Source organism: Anguilla rostrata, chromosome 1 (assembly GCF_018555375.3).
Source record: "Anguilla rostrata isolate EN2019 chromosome 1, ASM1855537v3, whole genome shotgun sequence".
Taxonomy (NCBI): Eukaryota; Metazoa; Chordata; class Actinopteri; order Anguilliformes; family Anguillidae; genus Anguilla; species Anguilla rostrata.
Genome location: NC_057933.1, coordinates 68,832,550 through 68,856,178, shown reverse-complemented (window position 1 = coordinate 68,856,178; position 23,629 = coordinate 68,832,550). Strand labels below are relative to the sequence as shown.

Sequence of the window (23,629 nt, the reverse complement as noted above, 5' to 3'; positions counted from 1 at the left end):
CTAAATATTTGATTTTCGGCCGTGAGAAGCTTACAGACTGAAACACCTATGACACAAATATAAAGGATATTTACAGTACATGATCAATATGTTAACCGACTATCTAACATTGATAGACTGTACAGCTGAGTTGGGGGCAAGTCAGTGCTTAGGCCTGGCTCCTCCTTCATCCTGCTGGTTTGAGGTTTGGGGTATTAAAACGTTTATGCCAACAATGGATAGTTGGACAGCACAGTTATAACTTTATAGGATGACATCATTGTCAAATGAGAGGGATCAGAGTGCAACAGCTGTGAGGCAGAGAATATCAGCGAATGAAGGGAACAGGAGGCAGAGCTACAGAATTGTACATATATGTCTACCTATGCATGTGCCTGGATGCATGCAAGCATTTGTGTTTGTGTTTGTCTGTCTGTCCAAATGTGTCTGAATATTATCTGGGTAGGGGTTGGACTCTGAAAGAGTCGAATTTTTGGCGTGGATAAGTCTAGAAAAATAACAGGCAAAATTTAGTTTGTATCTTACAGTGATCTTTTTCTGCATTTATACTGAATTTTTTACTCTTTGAGGTGTGAGATCACAAAAAACGTGATTAGAATGTTCATAACTGAACATTCCAATGTTGATGTAACAATAAATACTGGTAATTAAAAGCAGAGTTCTAGAACACTGACTTATAATTTTGGAGAGAAAAAAAATCCAAATATGTACCCTTCAAAGGTTTAAAAGCATGTCTGTAGAAAACGTTGATTGATGTAGCATGCAGAGTTGCCCTTTGGTTTTTATGTGTATTGTTCTGGGCTCTGCTAAATTGTGTTGCCGCTACAGAATGTGCAGCAGCCGGCTGTTGACTGGCTTGCTGTTGTTGTGAGTGAGCTCAGCAGGCTGGATGCAGTGCTGTTGCATGCGCATGCTTGACGGCCCTGCGCAGCTGTCCTGGCACTCACGTCTGCAGCCTTCTTCTCCGCCAGATCCAGCTTCTCCTGGGCATCCTTGAGGGCCTCAGTGTACTTGTCCAGCTCATCCTCTGTTCCCTTGAGCTTCTTCTGCATGGCCAGCAGCTCTTCCTCATGCTGAGGGAGAAGAGAGGGACAGAAAGAGGGAGAAGAACATTATATGCAGACAGTGGATGAGGAGAAGAGACAGTCAGAGGACAGGAAGTACTGGAGGTGAGTGACTCGTAATGAGCTGATAGGTAGAGTGGGTGAGAGTGGGAGAGAAGGAGAGAGACTGTGGGGTTAGAGAGCCAGATAGGAAGAGAGAGAAAGATGAGTATAGAGAAATACACAGAGATAGATAAAGAGGTACGGGGGAGAAAGGAACATTATGAAAAGAAATCCAGAAGCCAAAACTGTGGACTATACTATAGCTGATTGCGGCTTAGATTAACATGATTTCTGGACTGTAGAATCAGAGTGGCAGAGTGGGCTTGGGCTGCGCAGAGAACCTGATAATCATCAAAAAGCGATGCATGTCTGTACCCAAGTACATATAACAATGGGGAGGTATGCTATGTTGCCATGCCACCACAGAGTGGGTATAAATACTCCCTCTGAGCTCTCATCTTTCACTCCTGCTGAGTAAAATCATTCCTCTCTCTCTCTCTCTCTCTCTCTCGTACTGTTTTTACCCCGTTAGATCACCAACTGTGGATTGCTGTCTCTAGGGAGACCTGGCCCCTCACTCCCGTTATAGTTGTAGCTGTAATTCCTAAAGAGTGCTCAGGACCGTTACAGCATAAATACAGAATAAATACAGTGTCAGTGCCGGACCTTGCAATTATTAAGTGACATGGAACAAATGTAGCATTTCTTCTGTGTACACATAAGGTCAGTATGTAGATGAGAGGTAGGCGACCCTGGTCCTCAAGTGCCAGAGATGGTCCTGGTTCCTGCTCCATCTAAACATGTAACTATACAACTGGACTCCTTTGAATGAGTTGAAGTTAATCAGGTTTAATGAATGCAGGAGACCAATGTGCTGGACGTACTCGGCATTGCACCATTCAGAATATTCAGGCTCAGACTTTTAATCATCCATCAAACTCTGGTGATCAAGCTCAGATGGAACAAATCCCAGAGATGTCCCAGACCAGGGTTGTCTATACCCTGGCTCAGAATAACATCTAAAGTTGGGAACACCTTCATATTGCCTTTTAAGGAGTAGCAGGAGATTTTGTTACATTCTGTGCTACACTATGCTCAAGGCATGCTTTGTCCCTGGAACTGAAATGTTCTGCTTCATTAATAAACTTAAGCTTTCCTACCGTTCAAGTAAAACAATGTTAATAATTTATTTAGCTTAATTAGCACTATTAATTGAAAGTTGCTGCATCAAGTTGCATTTAGTTTCCCATTGAAAGGGTACAGAATATTCCAGTTAAGTCAATAAAGCGACATGATACATAACGTACGGTCCTTATTCCTTTAACAATGCCTGTCCACAAGCAATTTTTTCTCATGACAGGTTATTAATTTTATTATTTTTTTGCCTTATTTAATTCACTGTACCATACTAAATTCAAATCTCTACTAGGCCGGAGAAATCACACAAGTTGACCTGCCTCCTTGCCTTCGTGATTTACATTATATTTTTGGCAGAGAAACATCTCTGTGCTGGCCCACCTGCTTGCTCCTCTCTTCCGCCGCCTTCTTGTCGGTTTCTGCCTGTTCAGCCTGGTCTAAGGCGTTCTCCTTATCCAGCTTCAGCATCAGCATCTTCTTCTTAACGGCCTCCATTTTTGCTGGGTTTCACTGAGCTTCTGAGCCAAGGAAGATGGGGCAGAAAAGTAATGGACCACTAACACTGTAGGACAGAGAAAGAGCGCAAAAGGAAAGAGAGAGAGAGAAGCTTTATGGGGCCAAGGGCAGAGAGAAAGAGTGTCCAAGCCCAGACCACCACTGAGTTGGGGTTTTTCTTTTTTTATATCCAAGTTGTAGGATTAGCTAGCCCCTCCCACCTCTGTATTCCCAACCACTCCACATTTGTATTAGCTCCTCCCTCATATTTTGTCCCGCCCTCTTTTGACATCAGTCATTTTTGGCACTCACTTTTATCCTTCCTTTTGCTTCTCGATTCTGCTTCCTCCATTCGTACCTCCCTTGGTCTTCCTTTATTCTAATTTACATTCACACACACAAACACACACAGTTGTGACAACGTACATTGAAATAAATGTGATGTCCAAATAAAAAAGTGTGATGTAGCAAAGCAACACTGTCTGAATTCACTGACAGATTGAGAATTTGGTGTTATTATAGACAAACTACAGTGAGATTCATAACAATGTTGATCACAATTATGAGCCCTAATTATGATATTGGTGTACAGTTATTCAAATTCGTGAAGTTAAAAAAACAAATGACAGAAATGCATCAAAAACAATTGCTTTATTGTGTTTGATTTAGACACAATAATATACAATAATCAAACTAAATCACAGTCCATTATGTGAGAAACACAAATCAATGTAAACATCTCAGGAAACTCTCTGGAAATTGGAGACAATAGTAAAAAATGCTCATTGCCCCCTATGAACAAAGACAGTCTCTACATACATTTCTACCTGACTCATACAATGGCCAGAGAGGATGGCCTCATCTGGATATGTGAACCTTTATATAACTCAACCCCCCTGCCTGCCCCGTCCCCCCCAAACAGGAGGGAAACTCTACTCCCAGTCTGCAGCTGAAGATTGATGGGTCGGGAGAAATGGCAGCTATGCACGGGGATATTAATAATTGTCTCTTGGCTGACATTGTCTTGGGATTTGTGAGATCAGAGAGAGGCGGAGCCTAAACGTGAAGAATCCCGCACAGTTGCCCGCCCGAAATCCCTCGCACTCGCTCTGAGGCGGGAGGGAGCCACGTCCGCACGCAGTCCGGAAGTTTTCCGACATGCGCATTCGCGCTCTTTGGCTATAATGGAAATCGAATTAATGTGAAAATTTTTAAGCCATTCAGCTGCTGGAGTTCAGAAGATCTTTTAAAACTAGTGGCGCACAGGAGTCGGGGCTAGAGAGAAGCTAAATATTCAGAGAGCAAGTTTTGGCTTTTCCATTAAGATGAACAATGAAACTCGGCCACTTAATGCTATGACTGAATTGTGCCGTGCACAAAACCAGCCATTTCATCTGTACATCAAATCCTACCTGGATAGCTAGGGTGGCGATGAACATTAACGCTGGCAGATCAAAAACAGACCATGCCTGTGATTACAGGATGTAGGTGGGCTCTGTGTGTGAATAAAAGCTGTGGTGTGCTTCAGTATGTAGGTAATCATATAGAGTATAGTATATATTTGACGACTGTTTGTTCTTTTTCTCTCTGCCCCTCTGTTTGGCTACACGTCTTCGGCCCGGCACAAGGCTAATAGGGCCAGCTGAAGATCCCCCTTAAATTCTTTCTGTGGATAGAGTGAGATGAGAGAGGACTTACATTAACACCTCACAGTAAAACAGAGAACAGCTAGCTCCTCTGAGTAGCACTAGTTTTTGGTATCATCATTCATCAATCATTCATTTGCATACGACCGTGCATACAGTACATTAATGCGCCCACAGTATTAGCATAAATCATTGGCTCAGAATATTTTGTTGATTCTTGTCAATATCTTATTTGGAATATAGATGTGTTTGAAGTCCACAAGAAAAAAATGTGTTTGTATTTTACAGCAGATGTGTGTCTGAACTGTAGAGCAGTGTAAAGTAAGGTATGAGAGCTGGTGTTGGTGTGACCTGTAGAGCTGAGTAGAGGGAGGTATTGGTCAATCTGCGATATTCCACTCTCACGCTGAGAAGATCCTCCTCACTGCGAGAGACCAGGATACCAAACAGCACATTGTTTTTCTGTAACACACACACACACACACGCACACACAAACACACACACAAACACACACACACACATGCACATATATGGGCATGAGGGGAGATATGTTTAGGATACATCCAGAGATATTCACAGAACGAAACAGGCAGGGAGAAATTAATGTCTGACTATAAGCAGATAGGCCAATGGCACCAACAGGGGGCAGCCCACACAAACTGAGCTGGTGGGACAGGGCAACAGCCAGATGCCCACACAGGCATGACGCACACTCAGATGCTCACCTTCATGCAGGCCTGCAGCCGCTGGGCCAGGTATAGAGGGGTGTTCTGGATAGTACGAACTGAGGACATGCACACACAGTGGAATAATGACCTCAATACAACATGTCTACACCCACAATCAAGCAGCTGCAAGCACGCAACAGTACACACACATGCACATGTAATGTACACACACACATGCACCTGCATGCACGTAAATGTACAGGCACATGCACTTGCAAGCACGTATATGTACACACACATGCACCTGCACACACACAAACATACATACAAACGTGCACCAGCAAATGTACACACACAGGCCCCTGCATTAAAGTAAACATACACACATGCCCTGTACACATGCAAATGTACACACACACACACATGCCTGCCTGTATATATGCTTGCCAAAGCATGCATGCAGCAATTACAAAATGATTACCTTACCCAATACTCGCAACCCCAGTCTGAGGTCCCCAGAAAAGTGCTTCTGCAGTGCTTTGTCCACAGTCTCACCCTGAATACACTCCCACCTGAACAAGACTAAACAAGAAAGAAAATAAATAAAGAGAAAAGAGTGAGAGAGAGAGAGAGAGAGAGAGAAAGAGAAAGCCAGATGCTCCACATGTTACGCCCATTGGACAGCAGGGTTGGCAGGGAGACACACTGTACCTCTGTCAAGATGGTCATAATCCCTTGTCGTGAGTACCCTGATCCAGGGGATAGGGTCCGCCTTCTTACCACTGAGGGCTTCAGTCAGAGTCTGTGCACACGCACACACACACACACACACACACATACACACACTCATCAGTGACCTGTTTTACTGTTTCACTCACACTAGAGCCAGAGAAGAACACAAATAAAGATGAGATGAAGTTGGTTTACTTGCCAGCTTATGGGAAGCAGAGATATGATTATTACAATTACTATTATTACAACTATTATTACCAGCAACTGTTGAAAGGTCAGGTTGGACTGCATGGAATAATGAGAGAACGAAATGATACATTCAGCTATAATTAATCATTTGGGATTGACAGACCTTCCCCCACAAGTCACAACTCCAGCAGATGGCATACTTTCCGTTTCCAATGGATGAGAGTGATCCAACAATTTCAAACATCAAGCTTTTTTTAACTCCTATGTGTGTCACCATCAAATGCTGGGAAAGGACCAGTTAAAATAACAACAGCATAACAGTTCGTCTTAACAAGACAGCCCTGCTGTGTGGAGACTCACCCTGACGTCTCGATCAATGAGCTGGTATTCGATAACCCCCTGCATGTTCTCCTGCTCCTTCTGTTGGTAGGAAAGATCAGAATCTCCAGCAACCATTTTCTCTGCACTGCCACTGTAAAAGCCTTCTAAAAAAATAAAATTCTCAAGATGACGAGCAAATGGACGTGTGTAAGTTGCCATGGCATTCCATGGGCTATGGCGGTTGCTTATTTGCCATCTGTATTTGGCACTGTAACCCCTACAGGGTCGTAAATGGATGAGGTTGTCTGGCCCAAAGATCAAGGGGAGGGTAATAGCAGAGTGCAGGGAAGAGGGAGGCAGTGTCTGACATGCAGGGATCATGCAGCAGCGGCAGGTCTTGCACTTCCTGTTTCTGAAGGGTCGGGGCCGTACCTTGAGTATGGAGAGGATCAGGTTGGTAAAGACCTTGCTGCTCTCACTGATCAGGTCATTCTCCAGATACCGTTTAAACTCTGCAGGCAAAGAGCACCATCAGTCCACCGTGTGTGTGTGTGTGTGTGTGCGTGTGTCTGTGTGCGTGTGTCTGTGTGTGTGTGTATTCAATGTGCAATTTGGCTGGTGTTACTGATGTACAGATACTGTACTGCTATGGCAGTTGGGAATATTTAAATCCCTAAATAACTCTCTCACCTTGCTTGTAGGCTATAGTGATATCTTTGAGCTGCTGTGCTGATCTGGTGCACAGGACCTCCAGCAGAGTCTCCTCGTCTGTTCCCAAACCCTGCGCTCACACAGGCACACAAACACATTTGTAGAAACACAGCTAAGCAGGCACTGAGATGTATTACACATGCACAGTCTGAACCACGTACCATTACACAGCCTACCTGTCTGCAACCTGTCATTACACATTAGCATCCGCATTACCAACTGCCACTAAGTTCACGCAGACTTGTTGAATTGAAAGGCCATATAACATTTTGGAATTTTTCGAAAATAATGTCAACTTAATATCAACAGACATTTTGAATTAAAACAGCAAGAGGACTTGTTTCTGGACTGCTACAGCCATATTTATGTTTTCTTAGAAACATAATTGCAGTAAGAAGCCAGTTAGAAGTTTCTCACTTACTCCAAAGGGAGCATCCTTCAGGACATGGGCTTTTTTGGCCATATAACGTCATTGCTATGACAGGCAGATAACATTGGTCAACTTGGGATCTGTAAATCAACCTGGAAACCCAATTTCAGGCGTCTACCTCTGTTTCCTTCTGGCTGTCTGCCCCTCTTTAGCTTGTACACAGTCTACACCCTCTAGTCTGATCATGTTCACCCCTCTGTCCACCGGTCTGTGTCTGCCCTCTTACGTGCATGGCTTGCCGGAGGCGATGAGCGTCAAATTGTGCGGGGGTCATCAAGAGGCCCAGCAGAAGGTCCACCAGTGCCCCAGACAGCAGTTTCTTCAGAGCTTGACTCAGGTCCTGGGACAGGGGGAGAGACAGACGTATCTGCTTTATTGGAAATAGGAAATACTTCAGTGCTTTTCTGTATACAGCACTACTGTCTAGAATACACCTGTTGAGTAAGAGTATGTGTAGTGATGGGATGAGATGGGATCCACCCTTGTCTTGTAATAAAGAGGCAATCCAGTCAGAAAAAACATTTGACACTAGATCCAATTATGAAGGTCTTCATTTCTGTAGAAATAGCAGGCATGCTGACAGAGTCAATGGTGTGCTAAAAAGCCTTATTTACAGTGACCCTTTATACACTCTAAGAGGGACTCTTAGCATCAAGGACAACCACCTCATTTGATAAGAAAATAAAACTTGCTCTCTTCTTCTCCTTTTGTCTTGCTTCTTGCTCAAGGCTCATAGGAGTAGGAGCATTCCAGCCTGTGATATATTTGTATTTGGCTCAAACAGTTACTTAGTCATCCCCCTTTGTATAGAAGATACAGTACACGCAGATTTGAATAGGACAAAATGCATTATTTTATATAACCTGTGAAAACAGAGGTAACCAAACCTCCAATATTCTTTTTACAGCAGTGGTAACCAACTCTGTTCCTGGAGGTCTACCAACCTGTAGGTTTTCAACCTTAATATGACACACCTGACTTGACTAATTTGCAGCTGAGCAAGATCTCCAGATGTTGAATGAGGTGTACTTTGTTAGGATGGGAATGAAAACCTACAGGACGGTAGACCTCTAGGAACAGGGTTGGTTACCACTACTGTAAAAAAAAATAAAAAAAAATAATAATAATAATAATTATTATTATTATTATTATACTTATAAAATACAGATGACATGTTAGCCCTGTATAAATAAATGTTGAACAGTTTGTGTTGCATACTATGAGTAGTATATTTTTATTTTCATTATTTTCATTTAACATTACATTCAGAAAATGAGCCTTGATGCACTGCAGCAGAGTTTGCTATAAGCCAGTTTACATCTGCAGTCCCCAGTCATATAGCAGCAGCAAGCACAGGACAACAGAGTGCAGCATGCAGACGAACTGAACTGCTCTGCGTAAGAAAGCCCTGACTGAGCGCAGTGGTACCTGCTGTTTGAGGGTACGGAAGGCCTGGGAGATGTCTTGTCTCTGTGCATTGGTGCGGTTGGTCAAGATCCTCACCAGAGTATTAACATCTATCAAGCAAACAAATCCCATCCAATGAATAACACCACAGCTGCCAAGCTCACAGCAACAGACAACAATCAAGTGACCTCATCTCCAAAATAACAGGTACTTAAAAGACAAAAAACAACACAACAACAACAAGCATTGAGCCCGTAATGGGGAAATAAAATATGCACATTCAACAGATGCTGGAATAAATGGTATGCATACACCAATCCAGTCTTGGTATCCAACACACCACTATACCATGATACTGTATGATACAACAGACAGTAATCCAGTATCAGTACATAGTGGACAGCGTGATATTTCTGGGCCTGAAACTGAAGAAGCCACAGTACCTTTCTTCTCCAGGGCCACCTGGATCTCCCGAACATCCTTCTCAGGTTTGAAATTTGGGAAGGGCCGCATAGTGCCCAACGTTCCCCACCACATCTCCTGAAACAGACGGGCGAAGGGGTGAAGGGGGGGAAGGGGGGAAGCTGTCATTAGCACTTCTTCCAGAAACTTACAAGCAGGGTTCCAGTAGCACTGGTGAGCTCTGGAAAAGGTGAACTAGAGGGTAGAAGAGGGATACGTTTAGAAAAAACAGAGGGAAATGAGAGAGGGGGAGAATAAAGAGTGAGAGGCAGATAGAAAAAAACTGAATCTGGAATCCGAGAAACTAAACGCTGGCCGGCTTACAGGCTCGGTGACTGGCACAGTCTCAGCCGTCTTCAACAGAACCTCCATGTCTTATGGGTCCTAGAGACAGAGAAAAACAGTGGAGGTGGTTCACAGTGGTTCAGATTTGCACATGAATATGTATAGAGTACAGAAAACTCTAAAACTGTAAAACTGCAGCGCTTAGAATTCATCACACTCGTCACATGACGTGCTTGACAACAGGTCAAGTATCAAGCGTTGTTCATCCGAATGAGACCCAGAATACCACTTGCCGCCACTGAAATAAACCGCAAGTGACCAAAGTACAGTAACCGTCAGAACAGCAGCATGAATACCATTCAGATTTGCTTTCAAAAGATTATGGCCTCCATGCAAGATTTGAAAGGAAGAGCAAGGCATACAAGTAGTATGCACCTAATTAAAAGCTGCTTCCCCAGTCTTCAAGCCTGATTTAATGCTGTTCCTGAACCACTGAGACACACCAATGTTCCGATACAAAACTTTAAAAAATACAAAACATTTACATTTTCTGAAGAATAAAATTAAATTGCAAATACAATTGATTCTTTTACAAAAACAGTTAGCTACAATTTTTTTCACCATGGCACAGGAGCAAATTTTAACACGCACCTCGGTTAACTTCATCTGGAGCTATGAATTGTGACACATAGCTGATTGTTTGTTGCCCCCCAGTGGTGGAGCATGTTGCCCCCACTGTATGGGCCAGTAGTCAGAACATCAGGGGCACAGACCACCCTTCAACACACACCAAGAACTCCCTGAGCTACATCTAAGCATCCTCAATTCAGACTCACCAATCAAAGCAATATCCAGGATTTGCTGAGCTTCAAGTAGTCCTTGACTAACAGAGCACTTTGCAATCGACATTTCAGTTCTTACATTTGACTCGTCACTATGTCACTTGTGTATGATAACATGTTTGCAGCACTGTGCAGCGTTCAGAGTTCTGAATGCTTTACACCTGCACTGAGGTTCATCCAGCCTAATTGCTCGCACTGCTTTGGAGGTTTGTTCTGGAAAAGACAATTTGGTAAACCAATAAATGTAAGATATGCAACAAACTGCACATGGTGCCACCTACTCCTTTAGTCTGGATACATTCCCCGTAACGCTAAATAATTTCTCAGCTCTCCCTCTCTCTCTCTGGGAGGGGCGAGGGAGTCGACCCTGGCAGCAGTGCCCCATTAACAGGGAGTGTCTAACGCCCCTTTCATTCCGGGAATTCCAGGTGAAAGTGAGCTCAACACAATGAACAGGAGTGGCAGATGCAAGACATGACCAAGGGTGAGCACACCTGTATGTGTGCTGCTGGACAGAACAGGTAGCCAACCCCCTGTGAATTGTGTAGGTGTGGCTGTGACTCAGTGCTACGGATATTGGACTTTCAATCAGTTTTGATTTTAGAATAATTGCATACCTCCAAAGTCAATCTTTTTGACACTTTGAACTATTTAACTGTTTCAAGGTAATCTTACTTCACACCAGCCCAGTATAATTACCTAAATATTCCTTTGAATTAAAAAGAAACGTCGATATTGTCCATGTCCTATCATTTTCAATACCCTCCTTTAAAATGTATTAAATAGGCTACGTCAGAATGTAAGTGCGCACAAAAATGCACTAATAACGGAAAACATAATTTAACCTGTGATCAATCAACTGTGATGTCACCGATACTTAATACAAATAGTTCAACCAAACACTCGAAGTAAGTTCGATCCGATTATCGATTAAGGCCTAATTATCGAGGACTAACATTTTGCAGCAGTTGTAAGTAAAAAACGGTTGCATTTTCAACTAACAGCAACTGTTGTAATTTTAGGCCAGAGAATACTCCGGAACGTCTACGGTCATTTTCTTTAAAACAATACTACAAAAGAGCAATCGGCCATGACTTACATCAGTTTTGCACCGGGCTGTGCGTTGTCTTGCTACTTATGTTGTCCTAAGCGTCTGGTCCCCCTCCGCCAAAATACTTTACCGACTGTTATTTACTGTTCCGTTGAGGCAGTCCTATTTGATATCCGTCTCTCTGTAAACCCGTGAGCCGCTGAACCACACTAGCAACTTCTAAAGCGGATGTGCAGTCAGGCAGCTGAACCACGACGAGGAGAGTATCCCGTTTGGATAGCGGACTGGGACTGCAGGGCAGGCAAACAACCTGCTCATAAATCGGCGCTTTCGGGTGTGTCTCTCTCTCCTGGAAAAATACCTCACTGGTGCACAAGAGAGTGAATTTACTTCTCTTCCACCTCTATACAATACTATATCTACTCATTTACCAATAGGCCACGTGGATAGGGAAGCGAAAATGGAAATAATAAACATTTCCAACATTAATATATTACTTCTTGTTATGTGCAAATAGAAGAGAACACCTTAAAATGAGTGACAGTTAGTGTGCATGTTTTGTGTGCAAAGCAGGTGACTAAACTTAAGAATGACATTTTATTTCAGTGTTGTGAAACTTTTTCAATATCAAACAGGAAAAAATACAAACACAATACCATTAATTTCTGCCAGATTTATGAATATAACACAAACCAACCAAATACATAGTCAAACAAAAACAAAACTTAAAATTAAAATAAAATTACAACATAAGTTTAAAAAGTCAACACTCTTTTTTTCAGCACAGATCGGATATCTATACACAGAAATACATACTTTATATATATAATATATATAATATGATATAGAAAAAACACTACTGAATTTCTTTTGCAATTCAAACAAGGAAACACTATAAATCCAGTTTATCTACTACATTCCCTGTCTACTCTACAGCTGTTCAGAACTGAGGGAAGCCATTAAAAAACACACTGGCTTTGAGTTCCAGTTGATTGCTTTGTGAATACATAGAAATTGAAGCTTCCAGTTAATTAACCAATCCCTGGAATGAATTCATAAAATGAAAACGCTTTTTAATTCCAAACTGAAAACTAGTTGGGGAGGTAGATGACAGGAAACTCTGGGTGATAAAGGCAAACCTCTGGTGGTTTAGTGTGCTGGATTATTCAGTTACCAATATTTATCAATATTCAAATCTAATGTATGCACCAGTGAAAAAATCCAGTTAGATAGTTAGTGCTCGTATGATTCCTTTCTGATAAAAAAATTAGCTCCTGCATTTTGAAATGATAATTATTATAAATTGGCTTTGGTTACATTTTTAAAGAATGTCCCACGCAATTCTGAACAGTTAATTGCAAGACCCCCCCTCCCCCCCGCCTCAGTAAAAATCCATTCTTAATTCCCCCCACCCCCTTCATAAAATGTAAGTAAAAAAAATTTTGGTTTTTTTTTTCCTTCCAAAGTACAAGAGAATTCAAGTGTACGTGTTGAAACAGGGGAGGTGGGTGAGAGCAGATCTTTACCCGCACAGCATTCTAACATATTTATATACAGTACATATCACTATGCCCCCCTCCTCCCTCCCCCAGCCCTCTGCATCTTCCTCCCAAGTTCTGCCTCGTGTGAACATTGAGCTTCAGTCAATGAGCTGTCCAGACCACAGAAAATGCAAGGATACTGGATGAAATGACAGCTAAAATAGGTTAGCCTATTATTAATCATACTCTATATTTTAGTACACAAACAGCTCCTCAAATCTACCTTAGAATCCTATCGTTGGCGTGGCTAATGCTATGCTCCTTCCTCTCATCTCCTTTTGGCATTTGGCATCTATCTTCTTGATAACAAAAGGGATGGAATGAAAGGAGGAAGGAGCAAGAGGAGCAACTGAAAAGAAACAAGATTCAAAGGAGGATTCTAGAGACATAATTTAAACTAAAATGATAGTATACCATGTGTTATGAACTGTAGCACATCTCCATTGCAGGTTTATACCTTAACATAATATGATAATTGCTTTCTAGGTGGACTTCTATATACAAAATGAAAGGTGAGTTCAGGATTGCAATTCCCTCTGAGATGAGAGCATGGTTCCTGGTTCCAGGTTCCCGGTTCTAGGTTCCAGGTTCTCGGTTCCAGGTTGTAGGTTCTAGGCCGGGTGAAGCTGTCGTTAGCTGTGCGTCTCACAGTCTGCTTCCGTTTCCCGCAAGTCTGCTCCACACTCGCTCTCCTCGGGAATGTCCTGCAGGTCTAGAGGGAATTGTGGATAGAAGGAAAATGCGTGTCACGTTATTTCTCCTAATCTGTCATTCCCGCTAACTGTCAATCCCCCCTTGCTAAGAGCTCTGGTCCAACATAAATAGCCATGTAATGTCAATAAAAGCTTCCTCCGAGTTTGACTTGGACAGCTTTGGAGCGAAAGCAAATTGTGAAGGCTTCGGCAGCGATGGAGAGAGGGAGGAATAAATAGGACAAAAATGTAGGGGGTTAAATATTGGCAGTGCGGCGCTATCCACCCACACTGCAAACACAGCAATGTAGCTGGAGAGACAGGATTTCTCATTCTGACACACCTACACAATACACAGCGAGAGAGCTGGAGCAACACGCAGGGTGAAAGGGCAGGGGGAGAAAATGAGCGTTTTTCTGTGTGCGCGCGACTAGTTACAAAATCAATTCACGTTACATAAAAGTGTGTGGGCACGCGGTGAAACCTAGAAGTCTGAACAAAAGGTCAGGGTCTCTCCCTCTCCTGAAATAAAACAAATGGGCTTTGCGCAGAATTGAGGGCTGTCCCAAAGCAGGAATTTTTCCTCTTTCGAATTTTGTTTGAAATTTTTGACCACGGCCGCAATTTTTTTCTCTCGCCCTCTAATCGGCTGACATCGATAAACCTGCTAAACTAAATTATCTGAACTGTAAAAGTAAAAAAAGAGAAAGTTAGAATACTTTGAAGTGGGCATGTTTCTAAGAATGCTGCATGCAGCTGATTAATATCAGCTTCAGAACCGTCAGCTGCATATTGCTATGGTATATATAGCAGTGTCGGCTTTGGCGGTTTCTCCACGCCGGGGTGGTTATATTAAGACGGAGGCATTTGAGCTAATTCTGCGTAATGAGCGGAGGCACAGACACACCGTTACCATGGCAGCAGTCAGTGAGTGCGTCTCCGTTTGGGTAATAATAGACATGGGACAACCTGCGGCCCCGCCCCGCCCCTGCGCCGATGCGATGCACTAACCTCGGGGGCTGTCGGACCGCGGTGAGATTCTCACGTCGTCGTCGTCGTCGTCGTCGGAGTTATCGTCCACGTCGCTGCTCTCCTGCAGGCCGTCCAGCTGGTCGACGGTCTCCTCGCTGGCCAACGGGGCCACGGGGTTGGGTTCGCCCTCGCCCCTGCTGTTTTGGAGATGAGCCTGCGGAGATGAGGTCGAAGGGGAGGGGTCAGGCACCGTTCAGCAGTTCAGTGTTCAGTGACGCATACACTGCCTCCTGTACACAGAAAGGCTGGAGAAACTGTGCATCAGCTTTGACTGCCAATCGCTTTGCTTTGATCTGCACACTGGCCAATAAGGAGTTCCTGCATGCCAGTTTACAAATGAATGCCCTTGAATCTATATTAAAGCCTCATAAATACTTATGATCGGGTAGCATTAATGGCAGGTGGGTATGACAGCTGACTACACAGAATAGGGCTGTGAACACCGGAGGCACAGTTCTAAAATAGTTTAAATTATAAGTGGAGGGCGCTTTAAAACATCCATCTTGATTGCACATTGTCTCTGCATGTCCTAATTAGACTCCTGTGCTGGATAGGTGGCAAAATAGGTGGCTGAAATAAACTTTTGCTTTTGTGTGTAAAACTTTTAGGTCTACTGCATTATAACTGAGAAATGAAAATTGCTGTGCTGCTCTCATGTTCTCTCATGGGCCAACAACTTACTATTCAGTCACATACCATGTTCATAAAGAGCACGTATGTGCTATCCATCTACAAACATTCTACGCATGGATGTGTGGACACAGTACGCAGGAATAGTGTTGTATAATTGTTTCAACATAGACAAAAGTAATAAACCATTTCCCCTGAGGAGGAAATACTAAGTGCTAAAAATGAATGACATTTTAACACGTTAGTATATCAAGACAAAAATTCCAACGCACATAAATCATATCTATTACACTCATATCTATCTGCCATTTGCCGAAATTGCACCGAACTGATGTATATTACATAAATTGCCTCAAAATGATTTTTTGTTGCTGGTGGTAACGCCAGGCTTTCTGCTCCCTGACTTGCCAGAGCCTACACCCACTCATGGAGATTGGCTGGATGAGATGGTTGAATTGGCCTTCAAGTGTACCTGGCACATACCAAGTCAGCCTGGAGCTATTCAAAATTCAAATTTTCCAAATAGTTAAAAAAAACTCTGCAGGTATACTCGATATATTCCCACACCATCAGAGATTAAGTACTGGTACTTCACCTCTTTGTGGAAGTTAGGAAACACAAATGTTAAATAATGGTACAGTTCATGGGACTGCAGATCTACTTCACTTTACTTACACAACAGAAGAGTGCTTTTTTAACTGATTGCTGCTGCTGTACTGGAATTAAAGTTAATTCCAGCTGACTACAGTTAAACTGGCCTTTGCAGTAATAAGTAAATTGGACTTGGAACTGCTCAGTTACAGAAATCAAAGCTTATCGTGTTTATAATAAACACTGTTGTGAGTATAGTTTCATTGGCCACGTGATGATGCACACTCCCCTGCTCTGTGGATTTAACAGCTGAGTATCCACTTGACTCAGCAGCACCCCACATGCAGAATACCTGCCTCAACCCCCCCCTCGCCCTCAGGCTCTACCAATGCAGCTCCCTATTTAGGGAACTCTGTCCATTATCACAAGAGCTACAACGTTTCATTAACTACAACATTTTGTTGAACCAACAAAAGTAGCTTTCATCATTCCAATTGTTCACACCTTTTACCCAGTGTCATTTAACTCCTCATAGTCACACAATGTAAAGAAAGACAAAGAGTTTCCTTTGATGTAAGGTTAGCTCTGGCAGACGTGTGCCTTTTCTGTACAAATGAACACACCCTGATTCCACAATCCATGTCAAAACAAACACTGCTACTTCTTCCCCACCAGCAATGAACCACATTGCATGTCACATCGAGACATCGAGAGTGAGCGAGAGAGAGGCTACTACCAAGCTAGGCAGACTTACACCTGGAGGCAACATAACCTTGAGACAACCTTCAGCTTCTCTACCGTTACAGAAGAATCCAGATCAACGTAGACACACCTTCATTGGTTGGAAGTTTGACGCTTACCTGCTCCAAACCTGCACCGTCCACCGGGGCGGCCTTCAAGTCCTTCACCTGCTTCTCCAGCTGCACGCGGGCCTTCTCGCTGTCCTTCAGCCTGCCCTCCACCACCCTCAGCCTGACCAGCTCCTCCTGCAGGAGGCTGTGCTGCCGCTGGAGCAGGGCCAGCTCCCCCAGCGGCGCCACCCCCGCGCTGGCGTCCAGCCCCGCGTCGCGCGACATGGAGCGGCACAGCTTGGCCGGGGCGGAGGACAGCGGGACGGGCGTGGTGGGCGTGGAGCACGGGCCCTCCCAAAGACTCAGCTCCACGATGGAGTCCTGCTTTATGACAGTGGCCTGAACAGAGAGGTGTGGAGAGAGAGAGAGAGAGAGAGATTAGGGTCAGGTAGGGCGCAGGTTTAAGAGAGAGGGAGCCACAGGAAGAGAAATGAAATGACGGAATAAACATGGAGATATTGGCGCTGTGGCTCACCTGTAGTGCGTGGAGATGGGCACTAAGATTTACCAGCCTTTGACACACCTCCTGAAAGAAACCCGTCAACATGTGAGGAAACAATATACTACATTCTCAAATGAAAAACTGAAACCGTAACAAGCGGTTGTGTAAAGTTTTCACAATCCAGATTTTCCAGGCAAAAGTCCATTATGCTAACTGGAGAATTCCTTGCCAGTTTTTTATGGTAGCCAGGATTCACATGAAAAGGTTCTGACAACACAATCTCACACCTCTCTCAGGGATTTATGAAACCTTTAAAACTAATAAGTGAATACAATGTACCTCATTTGGGGGCCTGTCTTGCAACTGGTTCCCATTTTTGTCCTGGAGAGGATTAAAGGCAAATACAACTTTAAATATAAGACAGCTTTGCACTGTTAATGTACAAGATCCAACACCCAAACTAAAACAATGACTACACGGTCTACTCTTTAAAAAAATGAACTCAAGTTCCCAGCATGCACACATGACTCATTGTTTTGAGCTGAGGTTTAAGGTTAAGAACAGTGGAAGGTATTTGTTTCTTCACCCCCTCCCCCTCCCTCACCTTAGACACTGGGCTGTTCTGGTCATGAGTTCCATTGACTGATATTTCATCTCCATCTGTTCAGGAAGGAAAGAGATGCAATGGAAAACAAGTAGCAGGAATGAAGAAAACTTTTGCTAAATTAGCACAGTATTTCATTGATTTATGACGGTCAGGCATACAGCCAGGAATGGAGGCAGAGACCATTTCACTGGTCCTCAAAGACAGGATTCCCAACAAACAGACAGAGAGGGACACTCACTGCTCACTGGCTCCACTGTGTGGTTCTGGTCACCATTGGAACTGCAGGACAGGGGTACTTCAAGAGACGAGCCCAGAAGCAACTCACTCAGCTTGTCCACTGAAAGGGAGAGAGATTAAGAAAAGTTAATAAGTAGTTCAATCATTTTTCAGTGCAGACAGCTAGTCAGTTCACATCAGACTGTTTCCGTATCTGACTTACTCAGTTGGGTCTTGTGTTGCATGATGCTACTGTATACATAGTTACATCAGTGAGTCAAACAAATCTTCCAACACTCTGTGTCAAAATTGTCATCCTTGGATATACCAGAGGATGAAGCTACTCCAAACACTGTGTGGAAATCATGCCTCCCCCCCCCCCCCCCCGACGCCCTCTCTCGTACCCTCAGTGATGGCTTCAGTCAGCAGCTTCTCGGCCTGCGGGGCCTGGGGGGTGTCGGCCCGGAAGAGGTTTCGGGGATTGTGGGGCAGGGCGACCTCCTGGCCCGACGTGACCTCGGCCAGATCCGAGAAGAGGGTGACCCTCTCCTGCAGGAGCTCCAGAACCTCGCGGTCCTTCTGCTGGATATCGGCTGAGAGAAGGACAGCCCAGTCACACACCAACAGCGCGTCCACAGCACGTAGCGCGTCAACCAGCCAGCGCGCTCGGGTGACAGGCGGCGGCGGGCTAATCAGAGGTAACTCAACAGAAACATCCGCCGTTGTTTCAGACAAACGCTAATTTAGTCCATCAACCCCCTTCAGCAGGCAGGGGCACAATGTCCCTTCTGCGGCAGATAACTGAAAGGTGGGAGGAGAGAGGACAGATGGGGAGAGACGTACGGAGACTGATTAAATGTACGCCAGTGTGTGCTGTACTCAAAGGGAGAGAGTGCAGGAGGCTAACACTTCCTCTGCTCCGAGGCTGAGAGGGAAGGACAGGCAGAAGAACAGTGCACCACACTGGGCTCTGCACAGCTCTGCCACCGCGCTGGAGCGAGTGGGAGGGAGAAGCTAACACACTGACACATGGCAACAGCACACTGACACAGCGTCGAGCTGCGGGGAGAGAGAGACTGAAAGAATGAGGAAGAGACAGAGAAAGAGGGAACGCAGAGTTAGCAAGTTAGTCAGAAGTGAGAGAGTGGGAGACAGAATGTGCAAATAATGGTTCATAGAGTATAGAGCAATAGAGAGAAAGAGGGGATGGAGAAGAGGAAGTGCAGCGGATGATATCACCGTGTGTGAGCATGAGTGTGTGTGTGTCTGTGTGTGTGTGTGTGTGTGTGTGTGTGTGTGTGTGTGTGTGTGTGTGTGTGTGTGTGTGTGTGTGTGTGTGTGTGTGTGTGTGGGTGGGTTTAGTGCTGACCTCTGAGCCGGCGCAGTAGGGCCTTGTCCTCGGTCTCGATCAGGGGGAAGTCCTCTCGGGAGGGGCAGCTGAAGGAGGGGAGCAGAGTAAGTGGGCGGGGCAGTTCAAGGCAGTGTGCCGCCTGTATACCTGGGACCTGCAAATACTGCCCCTCCACCCTGAGGAGACCCTTATGGCATATATATGCATCTTAGTCTTCAGACCGAAACCCAACAGAAAATTCATGGTGTGAATTGAAGAGGGCAGGCCACAAACCGAGCAGGAGAAATCTGAAGGATCTGAGAGATTCCGTGTGGCGGAATAGTCGAGATCCCCCTAATGTTCACCAAGCTAATAAAACACCATAAAATTCAAAGTACAGTAGTGTACGTAAGGCGCCATTGGTTCTGATACAGAAAATATTGTCCATGAAAGCATTTAGCAGACACTTCAAAGGGACTGATATATTAAGCACTTCATACAGCCACGTTTCTATGGAGGATTTCATGGGCAACCCATAGCAACTGTCAGAAGAACAAAGTCCCCACATTAAATTCATTTCTGTTGGAATCCCATGGAGAATTCCTTTTTCTGCCGTTACTGACAAATGAGCCCCGCAGCAGCTGATCAGGGGTGTGCCAGTACATTGCTGCCTCACAAAATGGCTCAGAAAATGGTCGTGTTGCAGGCCGCCCTCTCAACACTGAATACCAGCGAATGCCAAATTAAAACTCTATACTGAGTGTAGATGGGAATAAAGTGAATTAAAACTGTTGGCTCTACAGCAGCATTTTATAAAACGACAAACCAAGGTTTAACAACAGCACCTTGTTCCAAGTTTCCTTCCTTTGGTTTTACGTAGCAATTATCATTTGCTTCAGCTGTGCTGTGTGAAATGACTCTTATGCAATGTGCCACTTTGGCAAAGAAGTGAACAGTTTTTCCCTGGGCATAAATTTCATTTTCAAATTGTCACTTTCATCTTCAATTACTTTGAAACACAGTGCATATTTACAGAAAATTTAATTTAGGTAGTAACAGTAATACGGTGCAGAGCACTCACCCACCAATGAAAAGCTGTTTATACCAAATATATCACTTATTTTGCATTTCATGGGCTAATGCAAATCTGTCAGGGCTACTGAGCAGTCGTCATGCGAGCACGCGTGTGCTTGTATGTGCGCGCGTGTGCATGTCTCTGCATGTCTTTGCATGCGTATTCGTGTGCTGCAGTTTCCTCACCAGCTGACGGTTTGCTGAATGAGTCTCATCCAGGTGTTCCTGTCGTCTTTGGAGGCGGCGTGGATCTCGTACATCTCCGGAGGGGTGGAGTCACTGATGAGGAACATGCCGCGCTCCTGATTGGCTATGTCTCGCACTATCAGGTTCTTCAGGGAGAGCACAGCGGGCTTGTCCTGCGAACGGAGAGGCGTGTTCTGCTTAACATGCAGGGTGATGCAGAGAAGCAGCGTTTGCACTCGCAGCGAAGAGTACAAAGATCACTGTGTGCAAACTCAGATTATGCGTCAGTGCACAGTGAAGACAGAGTGCAGAGATTAGTGCGTGTGTTAGCTCAGACAATGGTGCTAGTGCACGGTGAAGAAGCTGAGACTGACCAGGCATGGGAAGATGAACTTCTGGTCCTTTTCTTGCATGAACACCAGGATGTCTGTCATCAGCAGCACCTGCACATCTACACATACACAGGGTAAAACACATGTCATTCGCGACACATGCACACACGACTGCAGCCTGGACGCACCTTGCTTTTGTGTCCTGCTGTGTGGAACGATTGCATTAACAGTGATAAAAGTTATCGTTCTCAAAGACCTTCGCCCACACTATTACACAACGAATCAAATGCGCACACAGTCACCCACATCCTCTCTCTCCCTCTCTCCTCCGCATCCCTCCCTCTCCTACTCCTCTCCTGCTTTCTCTCTGTTCCTCCCTCTCAGTCCTCCCTTTCCTTCTCTTATCTTTCTCTTCCATGCTCTTTCTTCTCCCTCTCCCTCTCTTCTCCCCTTTCCTTTTTGAACTCTCTCCTTCACCCTACCTCTCCCTCCCACTCTCTCTACTTCTCCCTCTCTCTCTCCCGCTCTCTCTCTTCCCCCCCTCTCTCTCTCTCTCTCTCTCTCTCTCTCACCTTTCAGTCTGGACCCAGCAGTCTTCCACAGCAGGGTCCCCTCGTGAATGAGCCCGCGCCGCAGGAGCTCTCCTCCTCGGAACACTCCTCCTCCTCGCACCTCTGTCTCGGCCCGCGGGTCCAGCCGGGCCCGGATCTCCTGCAGGCGCTGGGTCCGCTCCAGCTCCAGAACCTGCTGGTCCACCGAGCTCAGCAGCTCCCGGATCTGCACCAGAGACTGCCTCAGAGAGGAAGCCTCTTCCTCATTGCCTGTGAGAGCACAAGACCGAGCCAGGATTCAGCCCCACTCCAATACCACAACCCTCATATAATAATAATAATAATAATAATAATAATAACAAAAATAATCATCAGCATCATCATGATCATCTTCATTATCATCATCACCATCAAAATAATTATTATCATCACCACCATCACTATCACCATCATCATCATCCTTCTAATATCCACAAAGCACCTTTTCGTAAGGACACTGTACAGGATTGATACATGAACACCCTTGACTGAACACCATTCTCCTAAAGATCCGACACTGAAGCTTTTTCAGAGAAACTGAACTGATCTGCCGGATGTAACTGCATGCATGGTTACCGCGGTGATGATGATGGATATTGCTATGTTAAAGTCAATGAGGGGTGAAAGTGGAAGCGGGAGATGTTATTCTCTTCTGACTCAGCTAAAGCCCTCAGCTGACCTCCCCGGGTCTGCACTGTGTTATAACCCAGCGCGCTGTGCTGTTCAGTCTCACCCTTGGTGTTGTCCAGGATGCGCTGGATGAGGACGGGGTATTTGGTGATGCGCTGAGTGACCAATAAGATGCACTCCTGGACGCCATGGCGACGGAGCAGGGGCCCCCGGCTTACGCGCTGCCAGGGGGGAAAGACAGGTGTTTTTATTTACACGTCTCCTACCGCATGGAAACAGGACATGATTGTGACTGCGATTTGAGTGATGTCGCCTTCTGTCTCACGTCATAAACGGCCCCAACAGGGTAATGTATATCTGCACAAATAGCCTCCTCTCTGTTCATTGGCTCACACGCTAACCTTTCCCCTCCGGTCCGAGCCAGTGGAATGTTTCGTGTCTGGCAGACACTTCCTGGTACAGCTACGTAAACACACTCCTCTTTCTGCATTCCTCAATCCCACTCTCCCTCCCTGTCTCTCTCTCTCTCTCTCTTATTCCCTCTGGACATCCCCCTTCTCACCCTCTCTCTTCCCCCATCTCAGTTAATTACACCGTATCATTCATTTCCACATTACTGCATGTGGAATACCATTTCCATGGAAACTTTCACAGCTTACTTTTACATTGCATTCACAAAGGAGATGAACATCACTGTTCTGCCCAGGGACTCCAAATTTACAACCTTCTGTTTAAAAGTCCCGCAGCCCCTCCCCCCTCTCCTCTGGCTCTCACATGTATGAAGCGCCTCCTCCCCCTCTCCTTCCTCTCCCCCTCTCTCTCTCTCTCTCTCTCACCCGGATGAAGTACTGGAAGCGCTTGTCCCTGGCCAGCAGCTCCTTGTACAGTTTGACGGCCTTCAGGTGTCGACTGCAGAACTCGGCGTAGGCCTTCCTCATCTCGTCTGCGTTCTGCCCTGAGAACTGCGACACACACACACACACACACACATTTCCCATAAAGACAGCTGTGACATTAGGGTGTTCAGGCTCTGACATTAGGGTGTTCAGGCTCTGACATTAGGGTGTTCAGGCTCTGATAGACCAGAGTGTTCAGGCTCTTAAACAGCACAGTGTTCAGGCTCTGACAGAAGGGTGTTCAGACATTAGGGTGTTCAGGCTCTGACATTAGGGTGTTCAGGCTCTGATAGACCAGAGTGTTCAGGCTCTTAAACAGCACAGTGTTCAGGCTCTGACAGAAGGGTGTTCAGACATTAGGGTGTTCAGGCTCTGATACAGCAGAGTGTTCAGGCTCTGACCCAGCAGGGTGTTCAGGCTCTGATACAGCAGAGTGTTGAGGCTCTGATACAGCAGGGTGTTCAGGCTCTGACCCAGCAGGGTGTTCAGGCTCTGATACAGCAGAG

The 23,629-nt window shown here is 45.1% G+C and overlaps 3 protein-coding genes and 1 long non-coding RNA gene across 14 annotated transcripts in view; 1 reads left to right on the top strand and 3 right to left on the bottom strand.

Annotated features, from left to right (window-relative positions):
• Positions 1 to 2,902, bottom strand: part of LOC135264620 (tropomyosin alpha-3 chain-like) — a 28,179-nt gene extending 25,277 nt beyond the window's left edge. The window contains exons 1-2 of one of the 2 annotated variants that reach the window (XM_064353361.1): positions 2,625 to 2,902; positions 948 to 1,073 (exon numbers count right to left, since the gene is read on the bottom strand). In XM_064353361.1, the coding sequence (XP_064209431.1) occupies positions 948 to 1,073; positions 2,625 to 2,738 (240 nt within the window). In that variant the 5' untranslated portion in view covers positions 2,739 to 2,902. The remainder of the gene's footprint in view (positions 1 to 947; positions 1,074 to 2,624) is intronic. The other variant, XM_064353353.1, reaches the window with a different exon arrangement.
• LOC135264697 (uncharacterized) lies at positions 1,040 to 2,408 on the top strand. The gene is made up of 2 exons (XR_010332782.1): positions 1,040 to 1,169; positions 1,639 to 2,408. It is a non-coding gene; the product is annotated as an uncharacterized LOC135264697 (long non-coding RNA).
• A 468-nt stretch (positions 2,903 to 3,370) lies between the features above and the next one.
• On the bottom strand, positions 3,371 to 11,884 carry anxa14 (annexin A14). Of its 6 annotated transcripts, none has more exons than XM_064353310.1 (13): positions 11,532 to 11,881; positions 9,630 to 9,689; positions 9,287 to 9,383; positions 8,865 to 8,953; positions 7,663 to 7,776; positions 6,986 to 7,076; positions 6,728 to 6,807; positions 6,335 to 6,394; positions 5,765 to 5,855; positions 5,540 to 5,635; positions 5,111 to 5,169; positions 4,736 to 4,846; positions 3,371 to 4,404 (listed from the first exon to the last, which is right to left on the bottom strand). In XM_064353310.1, the coding sequence occupies exons 2-13, from the start codon at positions 9,675 to 9,677 to the stop codon at positions 4,342 to 4,344; spliced, it is 999 nt and encodes a 332-aa protein (XP_064209380.1). In that variant the 5' UTR covers positions 9,678 to 9,689; positions 11,532 to 11,881; the 3' UTR covers positions 3,371 to 4,341. The 6 variants fall into 6 exon arrangements, with proteins under 6 accessions (XP_064209380.1, XP_064209386.1, XP_064209403.1 ...); XM_064353316.1 differs by lacking the exon at positions 11,532 to 11,881 and adding an exon at positions 11,108 to 11,177; XM_064353333.1 differs by lacking the exon at positions 11,532 to 11,881 and adding an exon at positions 11,132 to 11,153.
• A 257-nt stretch (positions 11,885 to 12,141) lies between these two features.
• LOC135264529 (rho guanine nucleotide exchange factor 2-like) overlaps positions 12,142 to 23,629 on the bottom strand; it is a 63,806-nt gene continuing 52,318 nt past the window's right edge. For all 5 annotated transcript variants that reach the window (XM_064353241.1, XM_064353253.1, XM_064353244.1 and 2 more), the window contains 14 exons: positions 23,064 to 23,189; positions 22,331 to 22,448; positions 21,580 to 21,828; positions 21,050 to 21,126; positions 20,676 to 20,848; positions 19,455 to 19,522; positions 18,490 to 18,678; positions 18,108 to 18,206; positions 17,867 to 17,922; positions 17,602 to 17,643; positions 17,296 to 17,346; positions 16,830 to 17,159; positions 14,728 to 14,902; positions 12,142 to 13,736 (listed from right to left, as the gene is read on the bottom strand). In XM_064353241.1, the coding sequence (XP_064209311.1) occupies positions 13,657 to 13,736; positions 14,728 to 14,902; positions 16,830 to 17,159; positions 17,296 to 17,346; positions 17,602 to 17,643; positions 17,867 to 17,922; positions 18,108 to 18,206; positions 18,490 to 18,678; positions 19,455 to 19,522; positions 20,676 to 20,848; positions 21,050 to 21,126; positions 21,580 to 21,828; positions 22,331 to 22,448; positions 23,064 to 23,189 (1,833 nt within the window). In that variant the 3' untranslated portion in view covers positions 12,142 to 13,656. The remainder of the gene's footprint in view (positions 13,737 to 14,727; positions 14,903 to 16,829; positions 17,160 to 17,295; positions 17,347 to 17,601; positions 17,644 to 17,866; positions 17,923 to 18,107; positions 18,207 to 18,489; positions 18,679 to 19,454; positions 19,523 to 20,675; positions 20,849 to 21,049; positions 21,127 to 21,579; positions 21,829 to 22,330; positions 22,449 to 23,063; positions 23,190 to 23,629) is intronic.